This window comes from Cervus canadensis, chromosome 22 (genome assembly GCF_019320065.1).
Source record: "Cervus canadensis isolate Bull #8, Minnesota chromosome 22, ASM1932006v1, whole genome shotgun sequence".
In the NCBI taxonomy this organism is placed as follows: domain Eukaryota; kingdom Metazoa; phylum Chordata; class Mammalia; order Artiodactyla; family Cervidae; genus Cervus; species Cervus canadensis.
Window position 1 is genome coordinate 44,450,521 of NC_057407.1, and position 22,928 is coordinate 44,473,448.

Genomic DNA, 22,928 nt, shown 5'->3' on the forward strand with positions numbered 1-22,928 from the left:
GGTCACACCAGGAGATACAGGAGGACCAAGACAGGCTGACAGGGAGACAGGAGCTGGGCCCAATTGGCAGAGAGGTGTGGACAGGTCCCACACCACACAGGTTCCCAGGGTACCACCAGGTCCCCAAGAGTCAGCTTCCAAGGCAACCAGACTGATTCCAGGCCCCTACAGGGATTGGGTAGACAAGAGGTGCTGATGAAACTCTAGTCCTGGTGGGGTCTAGCTTTGGAGCCAGCTAAGTGAAGTCGAGAGACTTCAGCAGAGCCAGGAATGGAGGCCTGACAAGAAGCTAGCGGAAGAGGCCAGAAGGGACTGGACTGTCTTCCTTCTCTCTGGTTCCCTTTGAGGACCTCTGAATGTCCTTCCAGTCCCTCCCACCCTCACAGGGATAAGCGTCTCTTCAGGTAACCCTTGACTGACCTCTGCCCCCACCCTGGTCCCCAGGTTCTTGGACTCCCCTGAACAAAAAGGCTGGCAGACACAGGTGACGGAGTTCAAGGCCCTCTGGCAGGCTGCCGAGGTGGAGCGCGACCGGCTCACCGAGTTTGTCACCGTCCTGCAAAAACGGTAACGCCTGGAGCCAGGGACCACTCTCGTGGGCCCAGGCAGGCTGGTGGTGGGCAGCCTGACCCAGGGGTATCCCTCTTGGACAGAGGCTAGGCTGTGTCCGTGACCAGGTCCACCTCACTGGTGAGCTCGGTTCCCACAGAGTTGGTCCCAGGCCTTCCCAGCCACATCTCATGTGCCCCCGAGTGCCCCTCAGTCTCGGGGCCCCGTCATCACACTTGTGTCCTGCCCCGTCCTGTGTGCCCCCAGTAGGACTGCTGGACACATGTGGCCATGAGGTGGGAGTCTCAAGGAGGGGACTCTCTGAAGTGGGTAAATCAGTCAAGTCCACTCACCAGTAAGAAAGATCTAGGATGAGCATGGCACTGTACTCCGAGTCTCTGCAGGCTGTGGTGGGAGGAAGTTCCAGGCGAGACTGAGGCCTGAAATAACAAAGAGGAAAAGGGTCACTGAGAGATGGGGAGCTGAGGCTTTCCTGGTTGGGGGAGGGAAGTGTGTGGCCTGAGGTAGCGGACCGGGGGTTTGGTTTCCTCTAAGGGGTTGTTGACAGATTTCTATTCAGATAAACCAGTGTTCCTTGCTCAAGTGATACTTTTGGCAAGAACGGTGGCTGCCCAGGCCAACACACGGCCCAACCGTGTGACCTCCACACTGAAAACTAGAAAGGATACCACAGAGTATCTCCCTGAACAGGCCATGTCACATGTCAGTTAGGGCTCTTTGGTGACAACAGAAACCAATTCTGGCTAAGTCAAGGGAAAGGAGAGTGTGGGAAAGCACTGGCTGACTCCAAGGTGCAGGGCAGAAGAGGAGCCCAAGAAAGTCCAGGGATACTGGTAGCAGGAACCCTGGAGTAGTCTCTCCTGGGCCAGGAGAATGATGCAGGCCCAGCGGATTTCAGTTCTTGTGCCAGTGGGTCCCGGGAGAGAAGGTCTAGCTGGCCTGGGTGGCTCACATGTCAACCCTGGACAAAGGCCAGACACCCTTACTGGAAGGACCTCCAGGTGCTCACATAATGGAGGAAGGCTGGGACTTCCCTGGTGGCCCAGTGGTTAAAGCTCCATGCTTCCACTGCAGGGGGCATGGGTTTGGTCCCTGGTCAGGAAACTAAGATCCCACATGCCACACACTGCAGCCAAAAAAAAAAAAAAAAATTAAATTAAATGGAGGAGGGGCAAATTGCCAAAGGAAAAGATGGAGTAAGTCACCCAAGGAGCTGAGGTGCTGGGATGGCAACTGCCTAAGCAGTGAGGGGCAATCAGCTTTGTTTTCTTTTCAGTAGTATGTACACAGAGAGGGTATGTATTTCAGACTTGCTCAAGCAAATGAGAAAAAGTAACACTGATTCTTTTTCTGTCATTGAAATATAATGGCTAGCACAAGCCTCCAGCCTATCCAATGGAAGAAACATAAGTTATGGCTTTCTCTCCCATCTTCTTTAAGCTACACCTGAGTCTGGGGCAGTGTGGGTGTGAAGCAAGGTGACTTGGTTATCTATTGCTGCCTAACAAACCATCCCAGACCTACTGGCCTCAAACATGATTTACTCTTTCTTACCATTCTGTGGGCGGCCTAGGTAATTCTGCTTCACGTGATGCCAGCGGGATCACTCACATGCTCCGTTCAGCTAGCTCGGTAGGGGTGCCTCTGTTCTGTACGTTGCCTCCCTTTCCAGGTGGTGCTTCATCTTCTAGGGCCTCTCCATTCAGGGCTGGGGTAAGGGTGGGGCAGGCGAGAGACCTAGGGTACAATATTCAAGAGACACGCTCAGAGTCACACGTGTGTGATTCTCTCTCAGCTGATACCCAGACCTTCTGGGGAACTGAATTTTACATTTTATTTTATTTTCATGACTTTTTATTTGAATAGCTATATGTGGACATGAGGCTGCAGCCGCTGTGTTGAGCAGCACAATTCCATCATATTCTACCACATCCCATGGTGTGAATATGTTACCTTTGGTCTTTCCCCTGTTGATGCACCTTTAGGTTGTTTTAGTCATTTGCTTCAGCAAATAAAGTTTCAAGGAACATTCAAAATAACAAGGAACATTGAAACTAACATTGTTAGTTTCGAGGAACTAACACAACACTAACAGGTTGTGTTAGTAGCTGTATACTGTGTTGGCATACAGTTCTGTGTTGGTAGTTGTATTCTGTTCAAAATTGTTACCATTCTGTTCCTTCTTGAAGGAAGGGAAGAAGAACGCTGGGAAGGTGGGAAGAATGCTTCCTCCAACACTGTTCTTACACTTCCAGGTTCCCACTCTGATTTGCATGGGTCTATGTGTGAACAGTTAGAACTGGACATGGAACAACAGACTGGTTCCAAACAGGAAAAGGAGTACGTCAAGGCTGTATATTGTCACCCTGCTCATTTAACTTATATGCAGAGTACATCATGAGAAATGCTGGGCTGGAAGAAGCACAAGCTGGAATCAAGATTGCCGGGAGCAATATCAATAGCCTCAGATATACAGATGACACCACCGTTATGGCAGAAAGTGAAGAGGAACTAAAAAGTCTCTTGATGAAAGTGAAAGAGGAGAGTGAAAAAGTTGGCTTAAAGCTCAACACTCAGAAAACTAAGATCATGGCATCTGGTCCCATCACTTCATGGCAAATAGATGGGGAAACAGTGCAAACAGTGTCAGACTTTATTTTTGGGGGCTCCAAAATCACTGCAGATGGTGACTGCAGCCATGAAATTAAAAGACGCTTACTCCTTGGAAGAAAGTTATGACTAACCTAGATAGCATATTAAAAAGCAGAGACATTACTCTGCCAACAAAGGTCCGTCTGGTCAAGGCTATGGTTTTTCCAGTGGTCATGTATGGTATGAGAGTTGGACTGTGAAGAAAGCTGAGTGCCAAAGAACTGATGCTTTTGAACTGTGGTGTTGGAGAAGACTCTTGAGAGTCCCTTGGACTGCAAGGAGATCCAACCAGTCCATCCTAAAGGAGATCAGTCGTGGGTGTTCATTGGAAGGACTGATGCTGAAGCTGAAACTCCAGTACTTTGGCCACCTCATGTGAAGAATTGATTCATTGGAAAAGACCCTGATGCTGGGAGGGATTGGGGGCAGGAGGAGAAGAGGACAACAGAGGATGAGATGGCTGGATGGCATCATCGACTCGATGGGCATGAGTTTGAGTAGACTCTGGGAGCTGGTGATGGACAGGGAAGCTGGCATGCTGTGATTCATGGGGTCACAAAGAGTCAGACACGACTGAACGACTGAACTGAACTGAACTGATGTGTGTATGTGATCCTTTGCTTGGGTGAAACCTCAAACAGTCCTGACCTTCTAGCTGAACCTTTGGTATCACAAAAGGCTGAAATGCCATACCTCACCATAAGAAGGACCATAGCCTCAAACTCAGTGAGAAAATAATCAGATCCTTTGGTGAAATAACCAAATAACAAGGACTTGAAGGCCCATAAATTCATGACAAGTATATAGAAAATAATAAGTAATCATAATAATGAACAGAAAGCAATCACTAGTCTAAGCACAACAAGCAAATAAAAAAGAAAATGTTCAGAATTCTTTGGTAGTCTAGTGCTCAGGACTCGGAGTGCTTCCACTGTAGAGGACCCTGGTTCAAATCTGTGGTTGGGGAACTAAGATCCCACATGCTGTGTGACATGGCCAAAAAAAAAAGTAATCATGAATATACTGCCTCTTGAGTGTCCTAATGTAACCCCCTGTGGTAGACAGGATTTTGTTCTCTGTGTCCTTCACCCCCACTCTTGTGCCTGTGAATACTTTATGTTATATGGCAAAAGAGACTTGCAGATGTAATAATCATCATGGACCCTGAAACAGGAAGATTATCCTGGATTACCCAATCTAATCACTTGAACCCTTAAAAGCAGAGAAATTTCTCCATCTGGGGTCAGACAGAGAGGTGCTACAGAAAAAGTCAGAGTCAGAGCATGAAAAGGGTACCCGGCTGGCCTTGGAGATGGAGGGGGCCCGATAGTCTCTAAAAGCTGAAAGTCACCCAGCCAACAAACCAACAGGAAACAGGGATTTCAGTCCTTCAACTGGAACTGAAGCCTTCCAACAACGTGGATAAGCCTAGAAGCAGATTCTCTCCTAGAAACTCCCGGTAAGAGCCCAGTTCAGCCAACACCTTGGTTTTGGCTTATAAAACCTGGAGCACCGAAACCAACAGGACCTGCTAAACTTCTGACTTACAGAACCATGGGGTGATAAATCTGCATTGTTTTAAGCTAAGTCTGTGGTAATTTGTTATAGCAGCAATAGAAAACAAATATGCCACCTAACATTCATTCAGCCCCCAGTAATGGTAATATAACTACATTGCGAGGTGGTGAGGTGATTCTCTTTGGTGAGGAGAAAGTACTAAAATAAAACTTAAATCTCATGTTGCATAAGATATACTCATAAGATTATATTTAAGCCTTAAAAAATAGCAGCATAAGCATCTGTAGAAATATGGCAGTAGTGAAAGGAACAGTTAAAAGTGGTATAAGTGGTTGCTTCTGGAGAGCAGGAATTGGGAGTGAGGAGTGGTGGAAAGAGGCTGCATTTTTTTTTTTTTTCCATTTTAAGGCTTAGAGAGAACTATATGGTTTTTAAATGCACATATCTATGTTACTGCAATAAAAATAAGGAAGAATGGAGTCCCGTGCCCACCAGTGTAAGATGTGCCCAACTCTCTGAGGTCTGAGCAGGTGGGTGCCAGGGAGTATGGTGACCCTTGTTCTCTCACCACCAGGGTGGAGGAGAGGAACAGCAAGCTTCTGGAGTCAGAGAGGAGGCTGCAGGAGGAGCGGCACCGCGCCGTGGTGCTGGAGCAGCACCTGGAGAAGATGCGCCTAGAGCCGGGCAGGATGTCAGCCTCTCAGAGAGCAGCCCCCAGGAGCAAAACAGGTAGGGCTGGGGGTGGGGCCAGCCCAGGGCCACATGGGCTGATGGTGTCCTGGGGCTCCTGTCTGACTGGGGGGGCCAGGGGGAGAGGACACGCAGCAGCAGAGGCAGGCTGAGCTCTACCCTGGTGGAGGGGCTGCTGACTGGCTCTGCCCTCTGTCCTGAGCCCCTTGGCTTCCAAGGGCAGGACCCTAAGGTTCCTCATGTCACTTCTGCTTTCATCCCATTGGCCAGATCCTAGTCACGTGACCACACCAGCTGCAGAGGGAAGTCTAGGTGTCCTGAACTAAAAGTTCAGTTCTGTGGCTCTAACACAGTGGTTCTTAAGGTACAGTCTCTGGACCACAAGCAGCAGCATCTTGTGGGGCGGGGGAAGTGGGGGTGCGAGATGCCAGAGCCAGAAGCCATTTTTGGGGAGGGAGAATCTTCAGTGTGGAGATGATGGATCTGCTTCTCTCTGATATCTCTATCCCAACGCCTCCAGGTTCTGGCGTGGACTTTTGTCCCCACTTCCCTGCCTCTCAACACCCCAGTACCCCTCCCCCAGCCAAGGACACATAGATCTTTTTTTCCCAAGGAAGGTGAGATCAGAACACTGTAGGACATGGCAGAAGTAGGGCATAGAGAGGGAGGAAAGCCCTTTTCCCACCAGCAGAGCCAAGACTCCAGGGCCTTCCAGGAGCTGCTGAGAGTGCAGGCTGGGGAAGGACTACAGGGCTTAGCTCTGCTGAGCTCTCAGGAACAGGTCCCTTAAGATGTAGTATCTCCCGACCTTGGACTTACCTCCTGCCAGGCAGCCGAGCTCCCAACTAGGGAGGGCTAAGCCACAGTAAGAAAACTACTTTGGCACTGCCTGGACAAGGAAGGGGCAACTGCCTGGAGAGAAAGTGACCATGTGGCTTCTGTGTATGCGGCCTGTGACCTGGGAGAAGCACCACCCCTCTGGGGGGCACAGCACACCCCTTCACGTATACAACAGGAAACCTGATTGTGAAATGTGGTCCCTTGTGGCAGTTCCATGCCAGTGGGGAAGAGAACAATAAACAAACCAGCAAAGGATGGTGGTCAGATGGAGGCAGGGGCTGTGGCTCACAGCAGAGGAAGAGGACAGGAGGTACGGAGAGCAGCTGATTTCTGTGGAGCAGTCACCCTAACTGATGAGCTGACATCTGAGCAAACACAGCAGAAGGGGGTGGGGATGTGGCATAGATACCAGTGGGAAGAACAAGTGCAAAAGCCCTGAGATGGGTACATGGCTGGAGGCTTGGAGGCAGTGAGACTACAGCATGGGGAGGGGAATATGAAGTGAGGGAGGGAAGTCAGGAAGTGCTGAGGAGGTGGTTCCATCACACAGGCCTTGAGGGCCAGATGTGCATTCACTGTGGCCTCACGGAGCTCTGGAGGCAAGAACTATTCTCCTCATGAAACAGGTGAGGAAACCAGCTCAGAGAGGTTGATGGTTTACCTGGGGCCACACAGCAGGAGGTAAAAGCCAGGGCTGCTGATGTCAGGTGATTTACCCTGCACCATGCCGCCCCTGAGGTCTTATTCAGCACAGAGGTTTTCTGATGCTGTGATAGTACTCGAGTTCCCCACCAGGTGGACCCTGATTTCTTTTTCTGAGCACTCTTTGTCCCCTGCACCCAGCCACCCTGGATCCCCTATATGTATGGATAGAGCCGGGGGTTAGGGGCCCAATGGTAAGAGAGCATCAGGTCCGATGACCGCCTAGACTCAGACCCAACCTGCAGGCCAGACCTCAGGCCCAGCTGACTTCCAGAAACTTGTAAAATGCCAACATGGAAACATTAACAAGAGGAGCCATCTCAGTACAAAGCAGGGCCTGGAGGGAGGCAGCCTATACCCTGAAGGAGGTATAATGTTTCAAAAAGTGGAAAAACAGGAAGTGGACAGTTGGGGGTTGGGTGGGGGGGAAGTGCTAACACATGGCCATGGTCTCATCACAGAAAGTGGCCACTGCTGCCCCACAGGTCTGCCTGCCTCAAACACCAGGCACCACCCAAGCGAAAGTGAGAGGAAGGACCCATCTTCCACCCAGCTCTCCAGTGTGCCCATGGAATCCCAGATGGAGGAGCTGACCACCAGGTGCCCCCTGCCCCTTCTTCTGAAAAGGGTGATGTTGCATGGGTGGAGGTGGTCTGACAGGCAGAGGGACCACATCGCTTCCCCCCTGACTTCTATTTGGCCAGAAGGCTGGTCCTGCAGGGTCCTGGGTTCTAGGCCTGCAATTCAGTGATTGGCCATCAGGGGGCAGAGAGACCCTACTATGACTAAAGATCTCCTGGTCCCAAGAAAAGCTTTATCATGTGTGGGTTACTGAACCCACTTTTCTCATTCAACCTAAACTTTTTAAGGTCAAATGCAGTGGTGGGAAAGGAAGAAAGGGGAACCTCTATAAATTACTACTCATGCCTTGAGGCAATCAACATTTTGGGGAACTACCAGATACTAGGCCCAGCAGCTGTGAGTGGGCCCAGAGAGGAATCCCATATGGTATTATTCCCCGAGGGTCCCTGAGAGGAGGGGACTGGTCAGAGAGTACCCTGAGTGTGAAGAACAGCTGTGCTGGCAGCCCCAGGGCCCTTCGCAAACATGCACATATGTTCACATATGCCAGCTCAGCCATGCTGAGCCCTCTCTCTGTGTGGTCCAGGCTGGCCATCCAGGTGGAGGAGAATGAAATGCTGAAGGCGGCCCTAGGCAATGCCCTGCAGGGAAAGGAGGAGGACTTCCGAATGTACCATGAGACCCTGGACCAGGTGAAAGGGGTTTTCCTGCAGGCCCTGCGGCAGCAGAAAGCAGACAAGCACTAGGATGGCAGCCCAGTGTCAGCCTGGCTGGACAGGGCAGCCTTAGGCCTTGAGAGGACGAGGCTCTATCTGAGGACTCCATCTGCTTCTGGAAGCCAACCTGAAACAGCCATCTGGGCCCCTTCTGCCAGAAGAGGTGCTTCAAAGGTGACCAGAGCCAATATCCCATGGCAGGAGGGCAATATCCCTGGGCATGCTTAGCCACAGCAGGGAAGGAGACTGACACCCTGTCAGCATCTGCAAGAGCTCTGGGATGAGAAGCCAGCTGTGGATGGACAGATGCAGTCCCTTGGGCAGGTGCTCACTGCCCCTGTCCCCTGCAGGGGACCCTGCAGGCCCACAGAGGTCCACATGTGCAGGAGGATGCAGAGGGCTCTGGGCTGGGAGCATCCCCCAGCCACCCAGCCACACTCCATCTCCCTCACCAGAGCATCCTCATAGCCCAATGCCAATCCTAAGCCAGGGCTCCATCTGTGGGCATCCCTCCCTCTGCAGACTTGGGCGCCACTATGCTCCTAGTCATCTTGTCGACCCACACCTTAGGGTTCTTCCTTAGATTCAGACCCTCAGGTTTGTAATAATAATAATTATTTTCATGATCATTGCAGATCCCAGTGAGTGGGCATCTACTGTGTAAACCTGACCCCCATCAAGATCTCCAATAACCCAGGGGGTTGTCACTCTATTTTACAGATGGAGAAACTGAGGCTCATGGAAAGACACAGAGCTAATATTTAACTCTGGTCTGCATGCCTCCAGCAGCCAGGGCCTCCAAAATCCGGGGCCTCTAAAAGCCTGGGCCTCCTTGAGCTGATTACCCCGGGTGGGCATGCTACCCACTGCTGGGCAGCTCTGCCCCCCCACCAGCTGCTCCAAGAGGCACCTCTTTTTGCTTCCCAAAGGCTGCAGCTGGTAGGCACTGGCGGCAGAGGGCAGAGGCGAGGCCAGCGGGAGGATTTTGAGGCAATGGGTCCAGGCAAAGGAAGAGTGTACCTCCCTCCCCACGGCACAGGGCTGAGCTGGGAGCACTGCTGCAGGAGAGCTCCAGGCCCCTCTGTGACTGCCACAGGGTCACCCCCTCCACTGCAGTTACTGTCATGGGGGGGGGGGGGTGGCTCCATGGAGGGCAGCCACATCTCTGCTCACACGGGCCCACACAAAGACACAGACACACACAAATCCCTGGACTTGGGAGTATGAATCATATGTATACACATGTGCCAACAGATGGTGCTGACTCCACACTCATAGGTCCTGCCTGGCCATTTCCCTTCAAGTGGCATCAGAGAAAAACTTCCTTCCCAGGAAACCTCAGGGGCCCTTCATCCTGACTGCCTTCACTACACTTGCTGAGGTCTCTAGACCTGTCACCCCATGCAGGGTTGAGGCTCCGAGCAGGGGGGGCCAGCATGGACTCCCTCCTCAGCCCCATCCTTGAAGAAGGGCTCCAAGAGACAGGGTCCAGGAAGCTGCAGATGGCCTTCCCTGAGGAGGGGGTTTTCACAGTATGTACGCCGCCTATGTGAGTCACTGCCCAAGTGACACAAGTGACTGGTCTTCTCTAGCAGGAATGTACATCTACCTCTACACACACACACGTGGAGGGGCTAGCTTAAAGGTCTGCTCCACTCCCCCAGCAGAATCCCTCTTCAGGACTCCCTGAATTAAAAGGTGCCAAGTGCTGGCACAGTGGCTGGCACACAGTAAGCACTCAATAAATGTCAGCCCTCAGTATCTCCTCTATTAGTTCCACAAATACTTGTCGAGCGGCTCCTCTGCCCCAGGTAAGGGGGCGCCGGGTAAGGCAGACTCGGCCCCTGAGATCCTGGAAGCCCCAGACCAGCTGGGGAGACAGATTCCCAGGCCACCATGTACCCAGCCAGCTGGCCGTCAAGTAGTCACCGAAGGCCAAGAGCATGCCAGCCTCTCCAGGCCTGTTAGGGGCCCAGAGGTGAAACTGACTTGTTGCTGCCGCCTTTAGAGAGCTGCTGGTCTGCTCAAAGAGGCGTGGGAAACGGAGGGCCCTGATGGAGCAGGAAGAGGTGGGGCGGGGTGGGGGGAGGCAGAGACAGAAAACTGCACCTCAGAGCCTCCCACCTTCCCTCTGGCTTCCAGGCTCACTGCCCAGGTCTGAGTGGGACAGGGGCCATCCTGCTCTCCCTGAGGTATGGATGGGAGAGGGTGGAAGGGGAAGGCCCAGGAGAAGAAAGTGTTGTCAAAAGGGACAAGGACGGGGTGAGTGCCCTGTCCAGGTGAGTGCCCTGAGCAGCAGTGCCTGTCCCTGAGGAGGACCTCCCCAGCCCAGGCAGGTGGGCAGCCGGTGGGCTGGACTTTTCTCTCACAGATGGGAACACTGAGGTCCCTGCCCAGAGCCACACGGTGGTGGGAATAGGAGACAGGTGCCCGGAGAGTGCAACAAACAAAGAGGCCGAGGATGGAGAGGCCTCACGTGAGGGCTGTCCCTGGCCGCACCTTGGGCTGTGGGCCTGGGTGCTCAGGTTCCAACACTGACAGGTGACACCTGGTTGGGCCATGGGTGTGTCTTGGCCACTGTCCCTGTGGGGGCCTCTGGGGCACCAGAGCTGAGCTGAATAAGGTTGCAGTCTGGCTCAGGCTGATTCAAGCCCCAAATACATTCCACTGCCCCTGGCCCTCCGGAGGACTCCTCCGGGCCCCCATACCCCTCCCTCCAGCGAGACCACATCCACCATACAAGGAAGCATCTGCCCACCCGCTCCATCTTCACAGGCACTGCCTGAACATATACCCTATCTCCTACAGTCCCTGAGCCTTACACACACACACACACACACACACACATACACATGCCATAAACATACCACACACACATACTTTCCCCAAATTTTTACTATGAGCAGCAACCAGAAACAAATAAAAAGGACTCTGACACTTGAGAGAATTGGCCCCCTGCCCATCTTTCCCACTGGCCCTTGCTGATCTTAAGTCAGTCACTTCCTGCCCCTCATTTTGTGGGTGCCAGGTGCCCTCCCCTTGGCACCCCTCATGCAGGGAGGAGCTGGCCTCAGGCTGTCTAACCCGAGGTCCAAGAGGCCTCCCTAGCCCTCCACCCACCTGCTGTCCACCCCATCCAAGCTCCCAACAGACTCCACTGTGCAGGGCTCGCCTGGTGGACCTCCTGCTGTGTGTGAGTGCTGCCTGTCCAGGCCTCTGGAATGAGCGAGGGGTCACCACCTCTCTTAACAGCTTCTCTCTATGAGCAGTCCAGTGAGCCAGGCCCTGGCCATGGAGGGAGTTGTCGAATCACCCCCAAGAACCCAGTGAGGTCAGGGCCGGCAGGGTGCCCATTTACAGATGCCCATCTGAGGCTCAGAGAAGTGGATCGCCAGCAAGGCGGAGCTCAGGCTCAAGTCGGGCCAGCTGCACCTGGGTTCTTAATGGTGAAGCCAGACCACCCCATCTGTTCCCCAGAGTCGTTCTCTTTGAGCCTTACAAGGGCACCAGCTGGATGGCTGGCCCAGGCTGGTCTCAGCCAGCACTGGTGTGGGTGTGCCGGGTTCCTGCCCCTGCAGGGCAACCAGTTCCAGAAGCTTATGCAGTTGGCCCAACAGCTGATTCTAACCTCCTTGTATGTCAGTTTCCTTTTCTGTCAACTAGGAAAAATGGTAACCACCCCTTCCCGAGGGATTGTGGTGACATTAAAAAGAGTTAATCCATGTACGGTCTTACAACCATGCCTGGCTACCGTGATTAACTTGTTTCTCCTCTAACCATCACTGCCTCTACGTCGGGACTCTGTTCAGGTGTCCCACCTCCTCCAGGAAGCCAGCCCTAACCCCCCCAGCCTGGCTTAGGCACCCTTGCCTGATGCTGGTCTCCTCCAGCACTTGTGATCCATGACTGGAGCCCCCACCCAGCCCCAACAGGGCAGGAATCACCGCTTCCTCGGAGTCAGGGACCAGCCACACCAGCCTCTGGTCACTCTGGGGAGTGTGTGCTGGGAGGCAGCTTGTCGCCTTAAGGCATTACGGGAAGGTAGGGGACTCTCCTGCCCGGGCCTTGCTCAGGCCCTGGAAGTGCCCCTGCTGGGGGCAGATGGAGGAGAGCACCCCTCCCTCCTCTAGTCTCAGCTGAGCCTGTGACGGGGGTCAGGGGATCAGCATGGGCTCCAGGACCTATCCTTGACGAATGACCACCACACAGGTCCTTCTGCCCCCCCCCCGACTCTGCCCCTCCTTGCACGTGCACAAACAGGCCCTCACAGACTGAGATCCTCACCCCAACGGATCCCAGAGTGGCCGGATCACTGGGTGGCACTGGCCTTAAGAAGGCTGTGAGGGACCCTGGCACATGCCCCAGCAGGGAACTCTTGGGTCCGGCATCCACCCATGTATCCGTCTGACCCACTGGGCTCTGGAGCCGGGGTGGAGTGGCCCTCAGGATACCCCTCTGTATCAGGTTGGCTGGTTTGAGGCCTTGGCTACCCCTTCCCAGAATGAGGGTCCTGTCTCCCCCAGAGGAGTCCCAGTTGGTTGGGAGCACTGCGGTCTGCCTCCATCCTGCATGGAGAGAGTGCCTACACTTGAGGACCTGCTGGCACCCCTCCACCTGGGCAGCTCCCCGTGGGACAGGGTCGGGGTATGGGGTTCACATCTCTCTTGTCAGTTCCAGTTCCACTGGGCCACTAAGTCCTCCGCCCCTGCACTGATGCCTGGCCAGGCAGGACTCTGCATGCTAAACTGGACCAGCACAGGGGGCTAGGTGGGGGTGCCCTGAGAATTCACACGTAAAAGTGTGTGCCGAAATTCATGCAGCTGACCATCAAAGCGTGTGCATGGTGTGTGTGGCAAGGCAGGGCAGGGCTCACAAGCCTGCAGAAGTCAGCGGGGGCCACCTGGAAGGCTTCCTGGAAGAGGGGAGTCCTGGCGAGCAGTGAGAGGGAGACACAGGCTCTCTGGACCAGGGAAGGCAGGCTGAAGACAGGCCCAGGTGTCCCGGTGAGAGCCGACGCCAGTGGCCACCCCTTCTGCCCCCCCACCATCCTCCCTGCAGCTCCCTGTGGCCAGCAGCTCTGCAGCACTCGGCTCTGCTCCACTTCGCTCAGCTCCGCTCCAGGAAGGCCACCTCCTCCCTGCCCTCCTCCTTCCCCCCTCCTCCCGCTGTCACCACTCACCGATCACAGCCTCGAGGGGGTGGGGACCCCAGGGCTGGACACACCCCACCGTGGCCCCAGAGCCCAGCTGATCGGACGGTCGCACGGTCGGACGCAGGACCCCGGAGCCCCGAGGTGGGCAGTGTGCCAGGGTCCCTCACAGCTGCCTCAAGGTCAGTGCCTGCCAGGGATGCAGCCACCTCAGGGTCCTTGAGACCCAAGGAACCCACCCCAGGTTCCTCATCCCAAACCTCAGGCTCCAAAGCCAGCTTTACTCCAGGTGTACCTGAGGCGGGCAGGTCAGTGGGCAGGGGGCACTCCTTTGTCCACAGGCGGGCCCAGGTCCGGGGGTCTATCAGGAGAGGTCCCAGGCTGGGGGCCAGCACCGGCCGCGCTCACACAGGCCTCACTGGGGATACCCGGCACCGGCCATGGGGAGCTAAAATTGGAAAGTGGCGAGTGGGAGGCAGCTGACAAAGCTATTTCGCAGGCTCTTCACCGTGCTCCGGTTTCAAGCTTCTGCTCCATTAACCCGATCCTCAGGGCCTCCCTACCCCCACCCGGCCCATGAGAAGGTGCCTCAGCCCTCAGGCCCGCAGTGGAGAAGTCAGGTCGGGCAGCCCCCGGTAGTGGCAGGGGCAACAGATTGGCTTCGCCAGTTAGGGACTCCAGGGGGCTCACTGAGACCACTCAATCCCGTCCCTGGTCCACTGTGTGACCTTGACAGGTCCCTGCCCCTCTCTGGTCCACGACCCCTCCATCACTGCAACAGGGAGAATGCTGACTTTAGTGGCCCAGAGGAGCTGGTTTCAGAAATGGTGAGGGAGGTTTGGGAGAGGATCTGGGGCAGGAGACGGCTATGCCAGCCACCCTCTTGCTCAGCCCAGACCGAAAAGATGCCTAGACACGTTCATCCCTTTAATTTGGGCCCTGAGCCTGTCACCCACAGGGCCCCTGGGAAGGTCCTGGTTTAGGTTGGAGCAGGATACAGAGGGCACAGGTTCTAACTGAGGTCCCAGAGATGACCCAGAAGGACTCCTGGGGATGAGCTAGGCCCTGGCAGGAGGGAGTGGCCAGGCTCACCCTAAGCCTAAGACTGGTCAGCACCTTGGGCAGGGGCCAGCACACTCCCTGGTGTCTGCCTGGGCCAGCCTAGCCCCACACCCACTACTCCAGGGCACCTCTTCAAATAGCACTCCTCCAGCCAGCTTCCAGGGCCTGAATACACAGAGCACTGAGAGAGTGGGCCAGTGTGGCCAAGGGGGTGGCAGGCTGAGGCTCAGGGGCTGGGTGAGGTAATGGGGGTCAGTGAGAAGCCAGAGGCTGAATGAGAGGGATGGAGGCTTGGTGCTAGGGCAGGACCTGCCAAGGTCCTGGGAAGTAAAGGCAGCTCAGGAGCAGGTAGGGAATCACAGAAGGGTGCCCCGAGGGGGTGGGTTTTGTCGGAAACTGTGGGAGATTTACTGAGAGGAGTGCGGACCCTGGGGGCCAGAAATACAACGGAGGTGATGCAGAGGGAATTTCTCCACATGAAAGTCATCTGAGACCTTGGAGGAGCAGTTTGTGCAGAGGGTGGGGACCGGTCCACCTGAAAGGTACGGTGGAGTGAATGAAGGTGAAGAAGGAAGGCTGAGAGTGAACAGAATGTTTTCAAGAGCCTTTGGTGGGAAGGGAGGGAGCTAGAGTGGCAGCTAGGATGGGGCACCAGGTGGTAGGGGGCCTGGGAGGAGCGGGAGATAGGTGGGGGGGAAGGATGGTATGAGGTCCCCAAGGGGCAGGAAAGGCAGTTTCTCTTCAGAGTGGGATACCTACCACCTCAGTGAGGGACCAAGAACTGCACGAGGGAGTGCTGAGGGGTTTCAGGGTCCTCACCGGATCTTTCTCCCTCAGCCCCATCCAGGCTATGGGCATCAAGACAGCGTTGCCCGCGGCAGAGCTAGGCCTGTACTCCCTGGTGCTGAGTGGGGCCCTAGCCTATGCTGGCCGGGGCCTCCTTGAGGCTTCACAAGGTAACAGCTGGGCCCGGGGACAGAGGGGTGGGACCCTTCTTCCCCTGGGGTTCTCAGCAAGTTTCTCTGCCCAGCAAGGTAGAAACTTAAGAAGCCCCAGACTCAAGGGTAGTCCCTAGGCCCTGAGCAGGGAAGGAGTCGGGGGGGGGGGGGGGGGGTGTTGAGCCAAATGCAATCATAGGGAGATTCAAATGCAGAAGAATCAACAGAGACCTGGACAGAGCCAGAGCCAGAGCGACAGAAACAGAGAGGCTCAGACACTCGGGAATACAGAGACCTGGCCCCAGACACACAACGAGACCTAGAGAGAATCAAAGGCAGAGAGAGACCCAGACCTCCTCGCCTCTCCCTAGGGTGGCATCAGCCTTGCTATAGAAGCAGGTATGGGTGTGAAGGGACCCCTCCCTGAGGCCACACTCTGTTCTCAGATGGGGCCCACAGGAAGGCCTTCCGGGAGTCTGTGAGACCCGGCTGGGAGTACATTGGTCGGAAGATGGTAGGTTCCCCACGCCTCGGGGTACCTGACCGGGGTCCCTGATCCCTGGCACACCTTTCCTGTCCCAAACCTTTCTTGACTCTCCCCTGTTCCCAGTGGTCCCACATAACAAGAGGGCTCTCACTGGGGAGGGTCCCTGGCTTGAATTTTAGCAGCCTCCATTCCTGCAGTGGCCCCTCCTCTGTCCTCCTGGGGTCACATCAAGTCTGCCCAGACCCTGCTCATTTAAGAAACAACTCGAGGCATGCTTCAGCAGGGCCTCCAGCACCATACTCCCCAGAACACTGCAATAATGGCAGAATGTCAGGCAAGGTGCTGGGCAGAGGGGGAGCTCTGAGGAGCAGGGCAGCCCATATGGTGCCCCTCATTCCTCTCAACTTATCTTCCGGGTACTTGCCACAAGAGGGGAAGGCAGGGACCTTCTGCCACTGCTCTCCTCTAATGTATAAGAAGGCTCTGGGAGTGGGGAAGGTGCTGGGACCCTGACCAGCCCACTCTGCCTCCACCCCACCTTAACCTGCTGGGACCTGCCCCAGGATGTGGCTGACTTCGAATGGGTCATGTGGTTCACCTCCTTCCGCAATGTCATCATCTTCACCCTCTCCGGACACGTGCTATTTGCTAAACTCTGCACAATGGTTGCCCCCCAGGTGAGCTGGACCTGAGCCACCCCAGCCTCCCCCTCCCTTTCCCCTCGTAAGGGTTGTGGGAAGACCATCCTGGGTCCCACTTCCATTTACTTGAAGAGGTAACTTAAGCGTTCTCCAGTGGCAACCCACTCCAATATCCCTGCCTGGAGAATTCCACAGACAGAGGAGCCTGGCGGGCTACAGTCCATGGGGTCGCAAAGAGTCAGACACAACTGAGCAACTAACACTTTCACTTTCACACTTCCCCTGTCCACAGCTCCGCTCCTGGATGTACGCTGTGTATGGGGCCTTGGCCGTGGTGGGCATCATGGGCCCTTGGTACCTGCTGCTGCTGCTTGGCCACTGTGTGGGCCTCTATGTTGTCTCACTCTTTGGCCAGCCCTGGCTCTGTCTTGGCGTCGGCCTGGCCAGCCTTGCCTCTTTCAAGCTGGACCCCCTCATTTCCTGGCAGGTGTGTGCTGGGGCAGGGCAGGGGTGGAGGGTGCAGGGACCGGACCCCAAGCATCTTACTCCACCCAAAACCTTGGCCTCCAGAGTCTCCCCAAGCATGTCTTTCACTTTCCCACCTGTCTTCAACCCTTTGATTACAGAGCATGTCTGGCCCATGAGGCAGTCACCTCCACCTCAGCATACGTGTCCAGCTCTACCCCAGCACTTAACTGGCACTGGCACGGTGCTGACTTGCACCGGCAGAGGGAGAGGGCAGGACCAGGCTGGGCCCCTGCTGGAAGCGGGATGGGCTTCCCAGAGACAAGGGGCATCCTGGTGAGCCGGCGGCCTGTTCTCTCCCATCCAGAGCGGGTTTGTAACAGGGACTTTTGATCTTCAAGAGGTGCTGTTTCACGGGGGCAGCGGTTTCACGGTGCTGCGTTGCACCAGTTTCGCGCTGGAGAGCTGTGCCCACCCTGACCGCCGCTACTCCCTAGCCGACCTGCTCAAGTACAATTTCTACCTGCCTTTCTTCTTCTTCGGACCCATCATGACCTTTGATCGCTTCCACGCTCAGGTGAGGGGACGGACACCCTGTGGGCTCCCAAGACAGGACTAAGCCCCTTCCCCTCACCATGACGGGTAGGGAACCCCTCGCAGGAACCAGAGGGGCCTGGTCTCCACACTCGGGGCAGCCGGGATGAAGCGGCGTCTCCCCTCACCCTCAGAGGTCCCCAGACAGTTGGTGACTCACCATTCAGACAGGGCTCCTCCCGCAGGCAGGGCTGGCCTCCCCGCTCAGACACTTGGCGTCCCCTCAGGTGAGCCAGGTGGAGCCCGTGCGGCCAGAGGGCGAGCTGTGGCGCATCCGGGCCCAAGCAGGACTCAGTGTGGTAGCCATCTTGGCCGTGGACGTCTTCTTCCACTTCTTCTACATCCTCACCATCCCCAGTGACCTCAAGTTCGTCAACCGTCTCCCGGACAGCGCCCTCGGTGGGTGCGCGCCGGGCCCAGCACAGGGACCGGGGGTGGGCATCCACCTCAAAACCGACCTCTGCCCACCCCCGCCCCCACCCCCGACAGCGGCAGCATCTATGGAAGGGTGGGGGAGCGGGGCTTTGCTGTTTGAAATGCGCGGGACTTGGAGGTAGGCTTGCCCTGTGAGGCCCGGAGGGGTATCCTACAGAGGGCGCCCCACTCCTCTTGGGGCCTAGGGCCGATTTCCACAGCCCGACAGCATCTCCCCAGGGCCAGCCCCGCCCTCGGAAGTGGGGCGGGACCTCCGTAGAAGGGGCGGGACCTCCTTGGGGGCGGAGCCTCGTGGGGGCGGTCCGGGCGCAAGGACAGCCCCAGGAGCTGGTAATTTTCCATAGGGTAGGACTGGGCTCAGCTACCACGCTGCATTTGGGAAGGCCCGGGGCAGGGTGAGGGGCGGGAGGGTATGCCAATGTGACGGCCCCCAGGCACTAACGACCCTCTGTCCGCAGCTGGCCTAGCCTACTCAAATCTTGTGTACGACTGGGTGAAAGCGGCTGTCCTCTTCGGCGTCGTCAACACCGTTGCGCGCCTCGACCATCTGGACCCGCCCCAGCCTCCCAAGTGCATCACAGCGCTCTATGTCTTCGCAGAGACGTGAGTGAGAGGTCCGGGGACACGCCCCCGGTATCCCCACCTTCCCTTAGCCTCTTCCGCCATGCTCCAGAGCTGGGCGCCTGGACGATTTACACCTGTCTGCTCTCCTCTCCTCCTACAGACACTTTGACCGTGGCATCAATGACTGGCTTTGCAAGTGAGTTGGGGTGGGGTGGGGTGGAGGGATGTCACAGCCATCCCCCAGGTGTCTAAGCAGGACAGTGTCCAGATGGGTCCACGATTTCAAAGGTCAACCCCTGGGCCAGAGGAAGCAAGGTGGGAGTGAGGTCGTCATGGTAGAGGTTTAAGTGAAAGATGGGGGTTTGGACGTGGGTAGGGGCCCTGGAGATGAGAGAATGGTGGAGTGGAGACACACAGCAGACAGCCTGGACAGGACTTGACCCGGGATTGAGGGCATCAGGAAGGAGGGGGTGATGACTCCCAGGAAGTCGTGTGCTAGGAAGGACTATAGTTGAAGGGAGAAGGCGGAGCTGGCAGAAGGGCCTAAAAGGAATGTCAGAGGAGCAGGAGAAAAGTCAGGATCATGGGACACCCTGGAAGCTAAGGGAAGCCCATTCTGGCATGGTGGGGGCAAGCAGGTTGGATGCTGCTGAAGCCAGAGACTGAGCATGAGTGTTGGTTCCCTGCAGGTTTTCAGTGTTTCTCGGGAGACACAGGGGCAGGGGAGGAGAGGGAAAGTTGGGGGGAGGGCCACTGAGGAACTGCAGGGGAGTTCCGACGTGGACAACCCCTGGAAGAAGCTTGGCACTGAAAGGGGACACATAGGAATGGCTGAAGGGAGAAGTAGGTGTTTTAAAGACAAGAAATAATGAGACATACTTGGGTGCTGAGAGGAATTATTCAGTAGAGGGGAAGAAGTTGGCAATGTTGGATAGAGGGGTGATTGATGGAGGGAGGTCCCTGAGAAGGGAAGAGGCAATGGAACCAGTGCCAGGCAGAGGTCTGGCTTTAGGACAGGGAGGAGGAAGAAAAGCCAGTGTGGATGTAGAAGAATGGTGGGTGAGTGTGGAAAGGTGAGGGATTCCTGCTGAAGGCTTTGATTTTCTCTGTGAAATAAGAGGCAAGGTCATCTGCTGAGAGCTGTTTGTTTGGGGATGGAGGGAGGCAGCATCTATGTGCCTCCCTTGTTTAGATCACCACACACCCACTCATACCTACTGGAGAAATGAAGGTGGAGTAGCCACTGCAGAGCCTGGGAGAAGAAGCTGACTAGAGAAACTTTGACACTGACAGCCCAGATAGTGTGGGAGGTGGTGGATTTATGGATTCTAATATGTCAAGGTGTGGGATTCTTCCCATCAGGGTTTAGTTTCTAGGGTGAAGGTGAGGAGGAAGTGGGTGATTTGGGCTTTCCCAGATGGGTGAGAAAGAAGAAGTGAGGGAGAAGGGTTTTTAGGTTATTTGTGATGATGACTCATTGAATATAAGCCTGTTAAGAAGGGTGGTAAAAATAGAATGGCATCAGGAGATGAGGAAGGTAGGGGGAGTCAATGAGATTGAAGAAGTGGAACTAGGGAGTCAGATCAGCCCCTAGGGGCTGGGTGAAGGATGGAAATCAGGAAAAAGTTAAAAGAAGTGGTGAAAAAGTTGGGGTGTGGCCATGGGAGTGGGTGACTGGATGGAGTGGAGAAGAAATCACTGGAAATGAGGTCAAGTAACAGAGACACTAGCTATGCAACAGGTCTTCAACCAAATTTATTTAACAAATATTTATTGAGTGTCTATCTACTGTGTGCCAGGCACTGACTGTTCTAGGCTCTGGGGATACAGTTGTGAACATGGCAAAGACCCTGAACTCATGATAGTTACAGTCTAGTGGGGAGAAACAGACCATAAACAGGTAAAAAAAGAGAGAAAGATAATTTTAGAGAGTGGTAAGTGTTATGAAGAAAATAAAAGGATGTAATGGGATAGACTCTTCTTTAGTTGGGGTCCAGGCAGGCCTCTGTGAGATGAACTGAGACTTGAATGATAGGAAATGTGGAGGACAGATTTCCAGGCAGAGAGAAAAATAGGTACAAAGGCTTCAAGACAGGAACCAGCTGTGTGTCTCTGAGTGTCAGAAAGACTGGTAAGGGGAAAGCACAGTGAATGAGGCAGAGAATGGTGGGTGATGAGGTCAGGGAGGGAGGCAGAAATCAGACAACGTGGGATCTTCTAGCCATAGGAAGGTGGTTGAGTTTAACTGTAATGAGGAGCTATTGAGGGAGGGTGTAATTGTGGAAGTGAGGTAATCTGGGTTATACTCTTAAAAGACCTGCCTTGACAGGGAAGCCTGGCATGCTGCAGTCCATGGGGTCGCATGGAGTCGGATGCAACTGAGCAGCGAAACAACAGAAGCTGTTGTGTGGACAGTGGACAGTGGCAGAGGCAGAAGCAGGGAGACAGCTTAGGTCCCTGCAATAATCTGTGTAAGAGGAGATGATCGCCTGGACTCGAGTGGTGTTACTGGAGGCATGAGCAGTGCTCAGGACTGAGTGGAGACTGTAGAATTTGCTCACTTGGATGTGAGTGGAGAGGGGAATTGAGAATCCAAGATGGCACGAAGAGTTCTGGCAGCAACGGAATGGATGGTGGCATCATTAGCTGAGATGGGAATGAAGTAGGTTTGGGCAGGGATAAGTGAGTCCGTGAGGTGTCTGGTAACAGTTGGACTTATGAGTCAGGAGATACATTTGGGGCTCATCAGCATAGAGATGGCATTCAGAGTCTTGGGTGTGGATGAGATCACTTGAAGAAGGAAGGTAGCTGGAGAAGACGGGAAGTTCAAGGCCGAGCCCTCCATATTTTGAAGTTGGATAGAAGAGGAGCAGCCACCTGAGGCCCAGGATGCTGAATATGCCCCGGATGATAGTGTTGAGGAAGCTGCCCCACTTCGTGTATCCTTTGCCCACCTCCCACCTTCCTTTTCCCACACTCCCATCAGTCCCCTTTTCCACCTTTCCTCCAGGTACGTGTATGACCACATTGGTGGGGAGCACTCTGCAGTGATCCCAGAGCTGGGGGCCACCATAGCCACATTTGCCATCACCACTCTGTGGCTTGGACCTTGTGATGTTGTCTACCTGTGGTCATGCCTTAACTGCTTTGGGCTCAATTTTGAGCTCTGGGTACAGAAGCTGGCAGAGATGGAGCCCCTAGCGCAAATTGAGGTGAGCAGGAAAGGACTGGGGCTGGGGTTGGCTGGGGCCCTGGAGTAGGTGGCACTACTGACCTCTGGAGTCTTCTAGTCACACTTGACTCTCAGTCCAGAACTTTCTCACCACCACCCTCCTGGTCATCAGGGCAATGACTCTTCCTCTGGGTATCTGGCCCTCCCTTACCTTCTGCAGGGTGGGGGCACCTGGCACTAGATGTGTTGATCAGGTCATGTCCTCTCTCCAGGGTGCAGTTTCCCATGTTTAACAAAGAGGGAGAGCTAACCTGTGAGTCTCAGAGACACGGGCATATCCTAGGATCCTGTGGCCATGTGGGCAAGGCCTCTGACTCATTGTATCCTCTTTTCCCCTGGGCCTCTTGCCTCACTGCCAATGTTTTCCTGGACCAAGCAGACCTCTCTGTCAGAGCAGATGTCCCGCAGGGTCCGAGCCGTCTTTGGGGCCATGAACTTCTGGGCCATCGTCATGTACAACCTTGTAAGCCTGAACAGCCCTGAGTTCACAGAGCTGGTCGTCCAGCGCCTGCTGCTCTCAGGTGAGGGACAGTGGATACAGAATGTGCCCTGTGTCCACTTCGAGAATCGTGACCTCCTGAGATGTCCCCACCCCACCGCGATTCCTCAAGGACCCAACAGGGAGGGGGCAGTCAAGTGGGGAGAGAAGAGTCACGGCGGGAGGGGGGCTCTGCTCCTAGGACCCATGACCTGTTCCCCACCCAGGGTTCCCCCGGACCACGCTGGCCATCCTGTTTGTCACCTACTGTGGTGTCCAACTGGTGAAGGAGCGAGAGCGAACCCGGGCTCTGGAGGAGGAGCAGAAGCAGGACAAAGAGAAGCTGGAGTAGGGGTGGAGGGGAAGCGGGATGGGTTCTGCTCGGCTCTTCCTGGGCCCTGGTCCAGGCCAGGCCAGATGGGGCCTGGACTGATAGAATAAAAGACTTTTCTACCGTGGTCCGGCCGTTCCCTTCCCCTTCCCCCCATGGTCTCCCAGCTCCCTGTCCAGGCAAGATGAGGAGCTGGAGGTCCAGGGAGGGGGCTCAAACTCTCGACACACACAGAGTATGTAGGAGACACACATGGAGGGCAGAGGCCACCGACCTTGGCAG

At 55.2% G+C, this 22,928-nt stretch overlaps 2 protein-coding genes and 1 long non-coding RNA gene across 10 annotated transcripts in view; 2 read left to right on the forward strand and 1 right to left on the reverse strand.

Annotated features, from left to right (window-relative positions):
* Positions 1–12,037, forward strand: part of CCDC13 (coiled-coil domain containing 13) — a 36,389-nt gene extending 24,352 nt beyond the window's left edge. Inside the window, exons 12-15 of one of the 6 annotated variants that reach the window (XM_043443280.1) lie at positions 445–567; positions 5,315–5,469; positions 7,458–7,572; positions 8,141–12,037. In XM_043443280.1, the coding sequence (XP_043299215.1) occupies positions 445–567; positions 5,315–5,469; positions 7,458–7,572; positions 8,141–8,300 (553 nt within the window). In that variant the 3' untranslated portion in view covers positions 8,301–12,037. Of the gene's footprint in view, positions 1–444; positions 568–5,314; positions 5,470–7,433; positions 7,573–8,140 lie in introns of all 6 variants that reach the window. The other 5 variants (XM_043443279.1, XM_043443275.1, XM_043443276.1 and 2 more) reach the window with 5 other exon arrangements.
* Positions 1–13,973, reverse strand: part of LOC122425011 — a 35,269-nt gene extending 21,296 nt beyond the window's left edge. Inside the window, exons 1-3 of one of the 2 annotated variants that reach the window (XR_006264648.1) lie at positions 13,715–13,969; positions 2,125–2,307; positions 903–989 (exon numbers count right to left, since the gene is read on the reverse strand). This is a non-coding gene — a long non-coding RNA (uncharacterized LOC122425011). Of the gene's footprint in view, positions 1–902; positions 990–2,124; positions 2,308–13,714 lie in introns of both variants that reach the window. The other variant, XR_006264649.1, reaches the window with a different exon arrangement.
* Positions 13,473–22,773, forward strand: HHATL (hedgehog acyltransferase like). 2 transcript variants are annotated; one of them, XM_043443282.1, is made up of 12 exons: positions 13,473–13,601; positions 15,319–15,437; positions 15,866–15,933; positions 16,470–16,583; positions 16,840–17,034; positions 17,380–17,589; positions 17,834–18,005; positions 18,500–18,644; positions 18,766–18,801; positions 21,616–21,817; positions 22,217–22,358; positions 22,543–22,773. In XM_043443282.1, the coding sequence occupies exons 2-12, from the start codon at positions 15,332–15,334 to the stop codon at positions 22,665–22,667; spliced, it is 1,515 nt and encodes a 504-aa protein (XP_043299217.1). In that variant the 5' UTR covers positions 13,473–13,601; positions 15,319–15,331; the 3' UTR covers positions 22,668–22,773. The 2 variants fall into 2 exon arrangements, with proteins under 2 accessions (XP_043299217.1, XP_043299218.1); XM_043443283.1 differs by lacking the exon at positions 13,473–13,601 and adding an exon at positions 14,881–15,023.
* Positions 22,774–22,928: the final 155 nt, after the last annotated feature.

Excerpts from the sequence above, each read along its gene's own strand:
- HHATL (XM_043443282.1), top strand. The coding sequence starts at position 15,332 with ATGGGCATCAAGACAGCGTTGCCCGCGGCAGAGCTAGGCCTGTACTCC. Across the intron at positions 18,006-18,499 it reads TCTCCCGGACAGCGCCCTCG|CTGGCCTAGCCTACTCAAAT; the intron begins GTGGGTGCGCGC and ends CTCTGTCCGCAG. Across the intron at positions 18,802-21,615 it reads ATCAATGACTGGCTTTGCAA|GTACGTGTATGACCACATTG; the intron begins GTGAGTTGGGGT and ends CCTTTCCTCCAG.